Raw genomic sequence first — 14,728 nt, forward strand, 5'->3', positions numbered from 1 at the left:
ACCCTAACCCTAACCCTAACCCTAACCCTAACCCTAACCCTAACCCTAACCCTAACCCTAACCCTAACCCTAACCCTAACCCTAACCCTAACCCTAACCCTAACCCTAACCCTAACCCTAACCCTAACCCTAACCCTAACCCTAACCCAAACCCTAACCCAAACCCTAAGCTTAGTAAAAGAAGCCTACCGTTATATATATCTTATAATGCCCTTAATAAATAGTATTAAAATAATAATGCCCTTAAAAAAGAGTATATTAGATTATAACTAGCTTTTCTATAGTATATAGAAATACTCTCTTAGCTAGCATCTTAACTTTTCGTAGTTAACTTAAAGTTCTAATTTAAATCCTATTAATTTAGAGGTAACCGGCTTACTATATATTATATAGTTACGTAATACTTTCTTATTTAATTATTATTATCTCTCTTATCTCTTTAAAATAAACCCTTTAATTTAATCTATCTACTAAGTAACTTCGAAGCTTAGTAGAAGAAGCCTATTATTATATTTATCGCCGCCGCTTACTATTACTAAAATTTTAAATAAAGATTACTTTATTATTTTTAATTAAATTTACGCGATTCTTAGACTATTTTATAGCGTTAAATAAGCTCTATAATCTTTATATATAAAGTTAATTTATTATTAATAGTATTAGTAGCGTATCGCGGTATAAAAAGATCTAACGGCTAAAAAAAAATACTAACGCGACTAGTATAACTACTACTAAGATTTTAAATAGAGATTACGCTATTATTTTTAATTAGATTTACGCGATTCTTAAATTATTTTATAGTGCTAGATAAGCTCTACGACTTTTATATATAGTACTAGTTAGTATTTCCGCGCGTTATAATTAAAGTATACGCGCGAAGATTTTACTAAAGTAATTAGAGTTTAGCGTACGAGCCTACTACGAAATTAATTAAAGTATATATTACTTTAATTAATTTTATTAATTAGATAAGGCCTATAAAGAGTAATAGTAGTAGTAGCGAGTAATTAATTATATTATAATTTATATCTATTTATAGTTATTTTATTAAATATCTATTATATCTTATTTAATTAGACTTAACGTAGTACTATTAAGCTATAATCTAAATATTATTTAAAGTATTTTATAATTTATATATATAGATTACTTATAGATATAGATAAAAGATAATACTTTTTTTTTTTAGCTTAAAAACTTTATTCTTTAGTATCTACTTAGACTTTACTTAGTAATAGTCGTAACACGGCTACGGCGGCGGTAGTAGTAGTAGTAGAAAAGAAGTAGTAAAAGATTTAATATAACGGCGGTTACGGCGGCGGCAGTAGTAGTAGTAGAAAAGAAGTAGTAAAAGATTTAATATAACGGCGGTTACGGCGGCGGCAGTAGTAGTAGTAGAGAAGAAGTAGTAGAAGATTTAATACTACGGCGGCTACGGCGGCGATAGTAGAAGAAGCTATAGAAGCTACTATTACCACGGCGGCGGTAGTAGCAGCAGCACTAAAAGGTTTAACATTATGCTAAGTATCGTGATATCGGCGGCTGCGGAGAGGAGTTAAGCCTTATAAAACTTAACACCGTGCTAAGAATCGTAACCTAATTTACCCGGGCGTTACACTTCTACCCGCGTGTTACGAAGGTGACGTCCTCGTCTCTAAAGCCGTCGGCGGACCCGACGTCCACGGACCGAACGGCAGGCCGGTAAGGTCGGTCGCGCACCCCAGCGCTACGTATGTGGACACAGCTCAGCCAGCATGGTAGTCGCTGAGCAGGCACGTCCAGCCTGGCTGCGCCAGCTGATCGACGCCGGCGTGGTCAAGACTCACTTCACGCAGCGGCTGCCGCTGACGGCCGAAGGGGTGCGCAAAGGGCACGAGCTGCTGGCCGAATTAAGGCAAAGTAATTGACATTTAGCAAGATTGGGTCCGGCGTCGAGGAAGCAGGCCTGAAGCCCGGCGAAGCGTTTGCTTAGCTCGCTGCTTGCGTGGTTCCGCACTTCGCCCGTCACGAACTGTTAACGCTTTAAAGAGTAACGAAGCCATTTCCGTTGTTGCCATTGCCAACGTGAGACTGTGTGGCATGAGCGAGAGCAAAGTCAACGTCAATGGCGGTACTATTGCTCATGGCCATGCTCTAATGCCCGTCTCTATACTATTGCCGGTAAGTCACTCTAGCCTATAGTACAGGTCGAGCTGATGTTAAGGTTCAAGTTGGGGTTGTTAACACTCCAAGGCCCGGCCTTCGCAGTGCTTCCTCCGATAGAGCCTCCTCCTCTCGCAGCATTCCCACCAACAGCACCTCCTCCGGTGCCTCCGCCAGCTGATCCCCCGTTGTTGTGTCCTCCGGAGCCTCCAGCAGCACCTCCTCCAGTACCTCCTCCGGCAGATCCCCCTCCCGACCCTCCTCCCGATCCTCCAGCGGCTCCTCCCCCTGTTCCCCCACCGGCAGAACCTCCCCCATTGCCTCCCCCAGTACCCCCAGCCGACCCTCCGCCTGTTCCTCCTCCTGCCGCCCCTCCACCACCGGGTCCCCCTCCTGTACCTCCTGCAGATCCTCCCCCAGTACCTCCTCCGGCGGAACCTCCTCCTCCCGAGTCTTGCCTGGAAACGACAAGAGCCTTGGGAACATAGCCATCTCCAGCGGAAGGTCCGGCAGCGCCTCCCGCAGACCCTCCTCCCGTCCCACCTCCAGCAGATCCTCCCCCAGTTCCTCCAACAGCACCTCCTCCGGTACCTCCACCAGCCGACCCTCCCCCAGTTCCTCCTGCAGACCCTCCTCCAGTCCCTCCGCCTGCAGATCCTCCCCCAGTGCCTCCCACGGCGCCTCCGCCAGTTCCTCCTCCGGCAGACCCTCCTCCAGTTCCTCCAGCGGAGCCTCCGCCAGTTCCTCCTCCAGCAGACCCTCCTCCAGTTCCTCCAACGGAGCCTCCGCCAGTTCCCCCTCCAGCAGACCCCCCTCCACCACTGCTCCGCCTGGGAAGCATGGGGATGGAATTGCCCCAGTCCAGAAGCTCTTTCGGGTCGCTCTGGTGCTTCGGAGCTTCCTGGACTTCAACCTGCTCGGTGGGAGCGCGCAGGTGATGGCCCGGCTGGAATATGTTAAGATGGCTTCGTCCGCTGAGTTGTATGCTGGGCACACTTACCATTGCAATTGGAGCGGCAACGATGCCAGAGATGGCCATCGTGATGAGAGCAGCAGCACACAGCTTGCAATGCATCTTGGGTGTTATGTTGTATTGAGGGTGTTGGAGTGGCAAAGCAGTGATACTCGGGTGTGAGATTGAAATCAGGTCGAGTGTGAAGCAGAAACTTGGAGCGCAAGAAGCTCTGGATATATACTAGAATATACCCTGGAATATTATCGCTGCGGAGTAAGTGTTCGCTACAAAGTATTTGTCACGAAGCAACTGCCACATACATTTCATCACATCGCATTTGTTACACAGCATTGATGATGCGGCAGCTTCTCCATTAGGGAAATGCCCATTCCAACCCTGATCTCCGGCATGGTTAACCGAAGGACCCGAGTACTGATCATGCATCTTCAGGGATTTACGTTTACGGGTAAGAAGCATCCTATGTGATGGGATTCGGCGCGAGCAGCTGGCGCGATGTGATGGATGTGAAACGGACCCGCGTACTGTGATGGGTGTGACTTGGTTGTAGCCCTAGGTGAGCCGAGATGGGCCATTGCTGTCGACGCTTACTTGGCCTGCGAGGTAAGCGGAATTCGATCCGACGCCTTTTGCAGAGGGCACAGGGCGGTTGATTGTCGTATCGTCACTCTCATTCGACACAGCTGGTGTGCTGCTTTCCTCAGCAGTATCACACTCGAGGTGCGCCGTACTAGCAGATCGTGATTTAAAGGTAAGGGATGAAGGAACTGAGTGTTGAACATGGTCTAGTATAGATCACGCTATCGTTCCCGCCTCTGCCGCAGCCTTGACCCAAGACTCTCTCTCTTGCAACTCCGTGAACCACTTGTCTGCGTTCGGGTACTTACTGAACATCTCCTTCCATTTCCCGCCCTTCAAGGCCGCCCCATTTGGCAAGTGAAACAGGTCAGCTAGAGTCAGCTCGTCTCCAGCCAGATATCTCTGTTTCGCCAATATTTCATCATACACCGCGAGAACTGTGTCGAGGTCCTTTTCGGCTTGTGCAACCCTTGCTTCGTCAGGGGCACCTAGCCCTTTCATTCTACGCAACCCATTGTCAGTTCGCGTATGAGGAGGACAGTTGACAGTGGGAAAAATGCATATACGTACGGTCTGATGACAAGCTCTGTTCCTATCGTCTCAGCGGCAGCCGCAAAATAGCTTTGCTCGACAGAACAAGCCTGTTCAAAGCGGCCATACGCCTCGTCACCTTCCGGGATCAACTTCCTTCCAGAAGGGTACTTTCTACCGAAACATTAGCAGTGCTTCAAAACGCGGGGTACGAATGACGTTCACCGGTCAAGATACTTGCAGATGGCTCTGCTTTCGAACATCACAAATCCGTCATCATCCAATACAGGCACCTTGCCGAAAGGCTGCAGCTTCCTGTATTCTTCGCTCTTCTGGTCACCTTTCGCAATGTCAATGCGAATGAATTCGTAGGGCAGCTCTTTCTCAAGAATCGTGACCAAGACGCGGGACGTAGCCATGGCGGAACCATAGAGTTTGAGGACCATTTTTGCCGTCGTGATCGTGAATAATCCGGTAGCTGGTGGAGGTTGCGAGTACCAGGACGTTCTCCTGGTGGATGAGAGGTGGATGAGAGGGTGGATGGCGCGAGCGCGAAGCTGCCAGCTGTTGGTTTCCATCGCTGGTTTTACCCTTCCACCTGCTCGACGGACGGGAAAATAGCCCTGTAAGCACTACTGCATGGCGTAAGCACTAGACAGGGATTGAGATACACCTGAAATGGTTCGGGTGGACCTTCTGTCGCACGAACGAAGCATCGGCGCAGGCTGCTTTGATAAAATTACTGGTTATACTACTAGAGACGTTCGTGCAGCAGAAACTGCAATGCTCGCAGAGTCGAACGGATGAGACGACCAGCTTAGCAATATGCTGCGCGGGTGCTCGCCGGCCATACAGACCCCGATAACAACAAAGGCCAGGAGGTGCGCACAGCGTTGGTCAATCCGCAGAAAGTGCTCAAAAGCTCCTACGAATGGATGATGAATGAAGTGAACAGCCAGCCAGCGGATCTCTAAGAAGGAACATCGCACCACGCTCAAACGGTTTGTCTATGTTCTCGCGTCTGGAGCCTTGAAATGCTTGCCTGCGCCTTCGATTTGACACCAAGGGATGAAGGAAAAGCTGCTTGAACCCTTCGCCACAGTCGAGCCGCATACTGGAGACTTGCTGCTCGTGCGCGCATCCATGTAAGAGTATCTCTTGTCGCCCGATGCGGGGCTTGCGGACACCGCGTTTATGTCAGATCACTGAAACTGGTTCAGCGTGCGCCATGGGGTCCGGGGTAGATGCCTTCAAATGCATACAACCGCCGACAGTGACGCCATTCTCGTTGATAGCGGCGATTCGCTTTCGAGCTGAGGATTTGCAATGCTCTGGAGTCCAAGCGTGTTCTTGGGTATGCAGCCATCCGCTGAGATCAGCACCACATCGAGAGCTTGAAGCTGTAAAAGTCCCAGATGAATCCATGAAGTGTGTTCTTAATATGTTTTCACTACCTGACGTGTTCCGATGGCTACAGGGTTCCATTTCCACATCCAATTCAACTTTCCAGGCTCTATTGCCAGTAATATTGACGTCGTGTTCATCCGAATGAGGCTTCCTCGCTTGTGTACAATCCATAACTAAGGTCCCAGACAAACTGCTCTTCTTTGAAGATTAACTCATCCTTGCGAACCTTTTTGCCTGGATTATTCACACTTGGCGCGAGACATACAAGGCGCTTTGTTGTCGTACCCAGGCCAATACTCTCAGTTTTCTTCCTCCCACCAATGCAAACCAAGTAATTGCCATCGGGCTTGCCGACCTTCAAAACCAGGAATCCGCAGGCAAGAAGCGTTGACAGTTTCAGTGGTCTGTCGACTGTAAACCCATCAATGCTTTCCAGCTGATGTTGGAGATGGGACGTCTTCGACTGCCGACGGATGAATACGCTGTTGTATGGCCCTTTCGTATAGAAATGCTGATGATCGTATCGAAGAAGATGCGTTAGAATGACCTGCTCGTCAATTCCACTTACCCTGTGCAGCTCGCCCACGCTGCGGCAGACCAGTTGCCTTCGTATGAAGTCATGCCAAGGCCAATCTTTCGTGTACCAGCTCTTGGATAATCCAATTCCAAACACAGCGAACGTCCAGAGGAAGATCAAAATGTTGGATATGTCAACGCCCTCTAATGTCCCTTTGCATGTGAACAAGAGAACAAGTCCAAGAGCCACCACAGTGCCGAAGAAAGCTAGCGCTGACAGGACGAAGCCGTTACATGGCACAGTCACGGACTTCTCGTCAATTCGCCAATTGTTTAAAACGTGCCTGTGCTCTGCGTAAGCTCTGTCGGCGGGGTGGACACCACAATTCTGATCATTGCCGGTCCCGGCGCTGAAGCCTGATTCCCCGTCGTCACTTGGCGAGGAGTTGCTCGGACTCCTGGGGATGATTCCGGAGAGGTATCTTCGCCACGGGTGTGCTTTCTTCGATAGGATGGCACCTTCCGAAACGTACATCCCAACAGAATGGCAAGCAATGTCGCGAAACTTCGATAAGGCCATGACATCTTCCTCCAGCTGAGGGGACTCTTCGTCTGAGAACGACGACTTGAACGTGAAGATGCCGCTGAATCTGTTTGATGAGTATACCTTGATACGCTTTTCCGTCCCCAAACAGCGCTGAACGAGGGAGACCAAACTAGTGGTTTGCGAGGATACTGCGGAGCTAGTCAGAACAAGCGAGAGAAGTACCGAGATGTAGTCCTCAGGCTTGTTGACCCGTAGGTGTGTAGGCCTTGCGTGCGTGAGCGATGATGCATCAGAGTCAGACGGATGAGTTTCATCGCCTTCTTCAAAGTCTGTGAACGTCCAATCGATCGTGCTGGTATGGCTGCCGAGAGTTTCATCATCTGAGCGCAACAACTGTGGCGAGTCTCGAGCCTTTAATTCTTCCACGTTCGCTAGAAGAATATCGCATGCAGTGTGACAGAACCGAAGTTGGATGGTCTCTGAAGAAATGGACAAGTTGCTGTGGCGATCGTTGCTAATCAACAACAGTGGGGAGTCTTCGGTCGCTGCGTGGATGATGGTGTTGATCTCGAAGGAGAAGGGCTCTGCGTCTGTAACCTTTCTCACGGACGACAAAGGGTCAAGCATGCGTCTGATCAGCCCTACGAGGTGGACTCGCATTTTGTAGAGGTCCAAATAGTAAGTCATCGTCGGGGAGATATCATCGATGATGTCGATTGGAGCTGGTTCAGGTTTGTCGCTATATCCGTACCATTTGTCGACAAGGATAGCTTCGACCTTGGATGAATCCTTTCCATTGGGATCCTCGGAACGGTACTCCAGCTCGGAAAGAAGATCCCTTCCACACTGTATCGATTGTTGGGCGAAGGTTGCCGGGTCCTTCCCAATGAGCTTGAGCTTAGCAGTCATCCTCGAGAGCACCGCCAGGCATCGATGGGTCCACGCATCACCTTTCACTGTCGATAGAAGGTATTTGCTTAACAAAGCGGTGCAGTAATCTAGAAGCGCCATGTAGACAGGTTCGATTGGTTCTCCAGAGAGAAGAGAACGTGGCGGGCGGGCCTCCATTACCTCACTGCCAACATACTCTCGTATCAATGTGCGACTGGCGGCGTGGGCTCTCAGGACTGCATTCTCAACCATTCTCTTGATCATCATGCGGGATTTCCGATGGTTAGACATGTTTCTGATCAACACCAGAGAAGCGTCGTAGATGCAGATCTCCAGGCTGTTCATAATGACCTCCGCCACTGTAGCAATGTCCTGGACCGTCTGTTGGGAAAGTAGAGAGCCAAAAGGACTCTGTGCTTCCAACAAAGTGCTCTTTCCATCATGGTGCTGGAAATGCTCGGAAAGACGTTGGATCTCCGCCCAGATTCGATCCTCTTCCGCAGTGTCAGATTCTCCGTAGACGGTGAGGTCATCAAATCTGGGAAGGTTGCGGAAGACGTCAATTTTCCAACGATATTCCTGATGGGTTTGGGCTCTTCGTAGGATAGATTCTTGGACTGCTGGAGTTACGAATTGAACCTTTCGATACGGGCCTGATTCCAGAAGTTCTGTTTCGAAACTATGGCTGATTAGAAACATGCCTAAACCATCTGAAAATGGCACTCACGTTAAACCTAGGTCTTCGCTGATGTCGGGCTCGTCGTTTTGTTCCATTCTCACAGAGCAGCTGTCGAGAGTATGAACGAAGGCGGAAGAAAAAATCACTGCAGCGTCCAGTCGGGAAGCGGTGCGTGGATTGTCCTTCGAAGAGTTCGTGGTATGTTCTGCGGACGAAATGTAAGGCTTATGTAGATCTTGAAGTAAGCTTTTCAGCCTTCGAGGCACACAAGGCACACAAGGCTTAGAAGATCAAGTCTGCGGAAGAAAGGCTACCCACCCACGTTCAATGAAAAAGCGGCAGACGCGTTATCTTAGCACAGCCTGTTGCACTACCATAACGACATGTAAGGCTTTCTTGGTGCATATGAGTTATAAGCCGGTGAAAGCAGTCACAGCAGATTTCGCATTGCGCCTCCACGAGGGGCAGACTCTAAACCAATGGCGGCTCAGCTTGACTTTTCCAGCCTGAACCGCGCTTTTGCATAGCCTTTATGGCTATGACCTACCCCGCACTTACTCAATTCACGAGGCGTAATCGCTGAAGCCGGGGAAAGCCGGCTTCAACAAATTTCCGTACGCCTCCCCGCAGAACAGACGCCAAACCAATAAAAGGTCGCCACGTCCCGATCAGCCCAAACAATGCCTTGCGCATAGCCCTCATGGCTGTGCATTTTTTCCTCGATGTGCTTGACTCACGAGGCGCAATCACGGAAGCAGATGAAAGCCGCCTTCACCAAATTCGAATACGGCTTCCCGCAGGGCAGGCATTATACCAATAACAGATCGCCACGTGCTTGTTAGCCTAAGGAATGCCGTATGCATAGCCCGCCATGGCGCACTCAAGGCGGATTCGTGCATGCATAATTAGGCAACATTCTTTTAGAGATGGAGGATTATCAAGTGTACTCATGCGAAGGATAAAAGACCAAAGACGACTGCCATCAGGCTCTACAACCCAGTACAAACATCCATCTCCCATAATGACTTCCTCTTCGCAGGCCAATGCCAGCTCGCCACCATGTGTAGACGACTTTCCAAACCTGTTCCCTCGATGCAAGATACATGACATCACCGAGCACGTCAATTCGTCTGGCAAAAAGTTCGTTTTCGACACGAACAGCCTCAGCAGCCAAAAGGCAATGCAGGATAGTTTGAAGCATCCTTTAACGGTCCTAAGAACCACCAGAGATGGTGGATCAAATTTGTTTACCACCCTGGAAGTTCGTTCTCAACACATCATCGCAGGTCTACGCCACGTGTTCAGGAGCTACCATGGACTCAAGCTTAAGGGAGCGGTAGTGAAGTTTGAGCATCCTTTTCATGCTTTCGTCCATCGGTTTGACGAGCTGTGGGCCTACACATACGATACCAATCGTTCGACTGAAGAGCAACAGCACCTTAAGCAGCTACTCTGCTTCCTTTGCACTCAGCTCAGAAATGACATCAGAGACTTCCGAGAGGTTCGAGCGACTCACCGAGTTTCGCACTCCAATCTCTGGACCTGTTTCACCCCTGGGGATGTGATTGTTCTCAGAACATCCGATCGGACAGAATGCTATACGATCCAGGGTGGTATGGCCGTACAAGACGGCTATGCGGTCGCAGGTAAGTTCCCTTCCAGGAGTTTTTCCTACCGGTAGTAACTCATGTATTTCCAGGTCTGCAGTGGAACTATTCCTCCGGATACTTTGGCCACGCTACTGTGAGTCACTTAATTGAGTACTTCGGCGGCCTCCGTCATGTTGCGTGCTTGGCAGTTACACCGTTGTGGTGTATGCCTAATGCACAAGAAATTCAGAAGTACTGCATTCGTCAGGGACGTCTTTGGCGTCGAGTTATCGGTGGCCTTCACTGTTCGTACAATGGCATGGCCATAGTACCCGCGAGCGAACAAGCGGACCCGTTCACTGTGCGTGGAAATCCATCAGCCCAACAGTTACAACATGTAAGTGTCTCGCCAAGCATCTAAGATCATGTTCGATTAACGGATAGTCAGGTTTCAGGTAAGGTCATGGTAGACATCAAAGCCTACAATAACGCAAACCCCGACCAACGACCCGTTATTTAGTTGAAGGACAGACAAAAGCAACTTATCTCTGCCGCACATGACGATGTCCTGGACAGCTATTCAGCGCCCGACATGGACTGCATAACCGATGCGCAAGCCATAGTAGCGCCGTCGTACGCTCCGGGGTTCGCCTTCGAGGACAAGATCTGGGCAAAGTTGTATCTAAAGTGCCTTGGAAAGATCGTCTGGCCATCTAACACGTGGGACAAACTCTTCTTGCCTGAGGAAAGAAAAGAAGAAATTCGAACATTGGTGCAAGCTCATAATTGGGCGGATGGGGAGGAGCAAAGCAAAATAGGTCTCGGTCTTTCGTTTCTCTTATATGGACCCACTGGCTCTGGAAAAACTTTCACAGTCGGTAAGAAAATCTCGGAGCAATCGTCCTAGGAGTAGTGACACTGAAAATCTTTTAGAGAGCCTCTCCAATACCCTAAAGCGACCGCTTTACACGGTATCTGCTGAGGAACTAAATGACTGGAGGGGACACATTATGAGGTCTCTTGATACGCGGCTTCAGCAGACATTCAGAAGAGCCCATAGGTGGAGAGCCATCTTATTCTTCGACGAAGCAGAGGCGTTTATTAGGAATGATCCAAGAAGTGGAAGGACGGCCATTGCCATGGGTAAGTTATCACCACCTATGATCTATTATCAAGGTCTGACACGATGAAGCTTTTCTCCGACAGGTTGAATGCTTTAGAGGTGTTCTATTCATGTCAACAAACGTGGAAGATTGTTTCGACTCAGCGGTTCTAGGCAGGATTGATGTCCAGTACAAGTACGACGTCTCGAATCGACAAAGGCTGGTTGGTGCATGGAGACGGCACCTAATGCAACTATCGATCGCCGAAGAGGAGACGTCTGAAATCGCGGAGATACTTACAACACGGTATCCCGGGCTGGACTATAGGGTCATGGCTAGGATGTTAAGACTGGCGGAGCTACTAGGGAAGTCAAAGCAGCAGCCGGTCTCCCAAGAGGTGATCGAGAGAGCTCTAGCATTGCACGGGTGCCATCCGCAAGGGTGAGTAGCTGTATTGGTTGGTAATCTGGCGTTTTCCACTTATCTCATCGCAAGCATACAATAATACTCAAGCCTGCAATTAAGTGTTAGCGAAAGACTGGATGGACAGACTGCTGGTGCCTAACGGAATGAATTGTAGAAAGTGCGCCGAGCAGGTTGCGCCCTCGGAAAGTGCACGCGGTGAGAGGCCGTGGCGTGTATGTAGTTACGTATGAAAAATCTGCACCAGGCTACTTCTCCTTCCTCTTCTTACTATTTTTATACTCCTCAATCGTTCTTCGAATACCCTCATGCAGCCCGACGAGCGGCTTGTAGGCCAGCCTCTCGCGTGCCTTGTCACACTTCAAGGTCCTAATCAAGTACGTATACCCAACCGTCTCAACACTCATGCCAGCCTCCCTCCGGCCTAGTGACAGCAGCCACACGCCCCACTCGGCAACGAAACCCATGATCAGGCCAATCCAGAGCGGGATCCTAACAAGATCATGCGGGGGAACTGGTTTGCCCAAGGCATCGGCGACGGCGAGGGTGAAGCCCCAGAAGGGCAGCCGCTCGAGGTTGGTGACGTTGATGGGCTCGCCCTCGACACGGCAATCGGACGGCGCCGGCGGCGCGGTGGTGTCGACGCGCAGCAGGGCGGAGGCGGCCAGGAACAGGGCGTGCACGAGGTTGTCGATGTAGCAAAAGTCCCACGGGTTGGCGCCCTCGCCGAGCTGGAGGCGGGCGCGGCCGGACTCGACGACGTCGATGATCTTGGTGATGAAGAGGTCGTTGCCGGGGCCGAAGAGCGTGCACGGGCGGATGGCGACGGTGAGCATGGTGGCGGTGCTGGCGGTGCTGCGGTTGGCTTGGAGGACGGCCTCCTCGGCGAAGGCTTTGGTCAGGGTGTAGACGCGCTTCTGGGCCGGCGCCTTCAGCACGGGCAGGTCCTCGTCGGCCTCGACCAGGTGCGTGCGGTTGTCGTGCACGACTGATGACGACGAGCAGTGGACGAAGGCGCGGACGGTGCCCACGTCTCGGGCGGCATCGAGGATGTTGCGTGTGCCGTTCAGATTGACGCTCCATAGCACGTCGTGCTCGCGGGTGAGTATCGGGGCGCAGGCGGTGTGGATGACGACGCGTGGCGGAGGGTCGAGCGAGCGGAGGAAGGTGTGCAGGGCACTGGAATCGGTGATGTCTACACGGTGGTAGGAGGCGCCGGGCAACGTGTTGGAGATGGAAATGTCGATGGCGGCGACGGCGCACTGCGGCTGTGTTCGGAGCAGCCCGGCGACGACGTGGTGGCCCACGAAGCCGCAGCCGCCCGTGACCAGCACTGAGCCGAAGCTCTCGTATTCTGGGGGCGCCATTATGTGGTTGGTCGGCTCAATGGGGGCTTGACGATTTACTTATGCCGCGGGCCGCTCCGCTGTGCCACTCCCGCTGCGCCCCAGGAGAATGCGGCGCGGGCGGGTGGTGAGAGATTAGCACTGAATCAGAACAGCAGGCTCTGCTCGATCAATTCTGCACAGGATTGGTGCGTTATTCGGCCCCCAAGAAGCGACCAGGGTTTCCAATAGATGGTGCATGATATCTAGTCTCAGTCTGGCACAGAATGCATCCTAGACCATGTCCTGCCCTTCTGCGCGGGACACCACCACGCCACTTTGACTCTTCGTAACGCTCTCGCCCGCGCTGGCGGTCGACCCCTGTCGCGAACTCTGCCGAGACACCAGGGATACCACCGATCCGTACGCCCGCAGCGCTAGCTCCCGGCTGTAGTCAACAAATGCTGGCACGTTCAGGAGGCAGCCAGAGATGATGGCTGTGTTGATCTCCACAATCCTGCATCCTGGTCAGTCTGGTCCTGCAGCTGAGCCGGAGCTGAACTCACGAATACAGGCTGGAGTTGTTTGCCTCGACCCACAGGATGTCCGATGATCCCATCTTTGCCACGAACAGCCCGAGTCGCGTCGTGCTTGCCGCGCAAGCCCTGCAACGCCAATTAGCAGCATCAACATGGCTGCAGCGTGGACGGCCTTACACGAGCCCCGTCAGGAAGATGAGGGCAATCAGCAACTTGCGCTTCGACTGCACCAAGGTCCGGAACAAGGGGGGGATCGGCAGCACCAGCACGTAGAAATCCGTCGCCACTGTGACTGCTGCCTGGAAGATGATGAGGTTCGTGCTGATGTTGTGGCACAGGCTCGTCGTCTGCGCCCCGACCGTGATGCACTTGAACTCGCTCGCGATGGCTGTCCCCAGCATTGCTGCGGTGAAGAGGCCGAGAAACACCATCATCCATACGATCCACTTCCCCAACCGTGTGCGTTTGGGGAAGATGCGCAGGTAGAGCAGCAGCATCGACACCTTCGCAAGGAAGATGCAGACGATGTAGACGATGTTGTTGGCGCTCAGCAGCTGCGCCAGTCCGTCAGCAACACTAACCAACACTGCTGTAGGAACTTACTCGGAGATTGTCCTTGTCGACCAACTTAGACGCTGGAATGTCCCACATGTGCTTGCCGTAGCCGATTTGTTCGCATTCTGCGTCTTGTGTAAGCTCTCTACGTGCTTAGGACGCCGTACTAACTCACGTTCCATCATGACCACCGCGTGGATGATTGAGCAAATCTACATAACCTGTTAGTCGATCCGATCCGTCGTTGTCGGGGGAAATGCTTACGGCGGCTGCGAAGCACGTATCTGCTCTAGTCAGCTGCTATTCTCTCCTTTAGATGCTCGCGGCTTACAGTCGTCCCACCAGAGCACCTTCGTGATGGGACCTTTTATAACTAAGCGGATGACGATCATCACCGCCATCAGCGACGTAAAGACGCAGTTGATGATGAGGAGCTTGTTCTCGACGCTGGGCGGATCAACAAAATTCGAGTGCTGACCCGCCGGTGGCTGCATCGCCGGGTAGTTGGATAGATCGATGCCCTCGTAACTCATGATGATAGAAGCGAGCCGAGTACTTAATTGCGGTGTTCAGAATCATTGGGCGCGGGTGTGCGTGGCTTTTGTGCTCCTGCTGCTCGCTGCTGGATATTTTTGGGTGGCGAAAGGGCTGCCTTACGGGTCGGAATTGCTGAATGCAGCAGTAGGTGAGTCCGTTTAGGGAAACCGAAAGTGTACGTATACAACATGGGTCTCTTGCCTGCCCCGCGGTGGGGGCCAGACCAGGCTAAAGCCTTTCTTTTACATAGGGAGTGAAACGCGCGGGATTTCTGTCCACGCCGCACCTTTGCAGGTTTGCCGTTTGGAGTAAGCCTATCATGTTGTGCCCAATACTCCTGCCTTACTACTCACTGTTTCTTCTTATTATTCTGCTCGGTTACAAATGGCACA

The 14,728-nt window shown here is 51.3% G+C and overlaps 5 protein-coding genes across 5 annotated transcripts; all 5 read right to left on the reverse strand.

Annotated features, from left to right (window-relative positions):
* Nucleotides 1-2,205: 2,205 nt before the first annotated feature.
* SLS55_005017 (uncharacterized protein) lies at nt 2,206-3,145 on the reverse strand (the record flags this gene model as incomplete). The annotated part of the gene is made up of 2 exons (XM_066776468.1): nt 2,206-2,972; nt 3,139-3,145. The coding sequence occupies 2 exons, from the start codon at nt 3,143-3,145 to the stop codon at nt 2,206-2,208; spliced, it is 774 nt and encodes a 257-aa protein (XP_066632310.1).
* A 1,046-nt stretch (nt 3,146-4,191) lies between these two features.
* HPM2 (Glutathione S-transferase hmp2) lies at nt 4,192-4,671 on the reverse strand (the record flags this gene model as incomplete). The annotated part of the gene is made up of 2 exons (XM_066776469.1): nt 4,192-4,399; nt 4,451-4,671. The coding sequence occupies 2 exons, from the start codon at nt 4,669-4,671 to the stop codon at nt 4,192-4,194; spliced, it is 429 nt and encodes a 142-aa protein (XP_066632311.1).
* A 1,094-nt stretch (nt 4,672-5,765) lies between these two features.
* On the reverse strand, nt 5,766-8,360 carry SLS55_005019 (uncharacterized protein; the record flags this gene model as incomplete). Its single annotated transcript, XM_066776470.1, has 2 exons — nt 5,766-8,265; nt 8,314-8,360. The coding sequence occupies 2 exons, from the start codon at nt 8,358-8,360 to the stop codon at nt 5,766-5,768; spliced, it is 2,547 nt and encodes an 848-aa protein (XP_066632312.1).
* A 3,268-nt stretch (nt 8,361-11,628) lies between these two features.
* SLS55_005020 (uncharacterized protein) lies at nt 11,629-12,998 on the reverse strand (the record flags this gene model as incomplete). The annotated part of the gene is made up of 2 exons (XM_066776471.1): nt 11,629-12,762; nt 12,990-12,998. 2 exons carry the CDS (start codon nt 12,996-12,998, stop codon nt 11,629-11,631), a joined length of 1,143 nt encoding a protein of 380 aa, XP_066632313.1.
* Nucleotides 12,999-13,417: 419 nt separating this feature from the next.
* On the reverse strand, nt 13,418-14,332 carry SLS55_005021 (uncharacterized protein; the record flags this gene model as incomplete). Its single annotated transcript, XM_066776472.1, has 5 exons — nt 13,418-13,798; nt 13,848-13,924; nt 13,975-14,011; nt 14,064-14,083; nt 14,131-14,332. The coding sequence occupies 5 exons, from the start codon at nt 14,330-14,332 to the stop codon at nt 13,418-13,420; spliced, it is 717 nt and encodes a 238-aa protein (XP_066632314.1).
* Between the last annotated feature and the right edge of the window lie 396 nt (nt 14,333-14,728).

This window comes from Diplodia seriata, assembly GCF_021436955.1.
Source record: "Diplodia seriata strain FDS-637 chromosome Unknown scaffold_5, whole genome shotgun sequence".
Taxonomy (NCBI): domain Eukaryota; kingdom Fungi; phylum Ascomycota; class Dothideomycetes; order Botryosphaeriales; family Botryosphaeriaceae; genus Diplodia; species Diplodia seriata.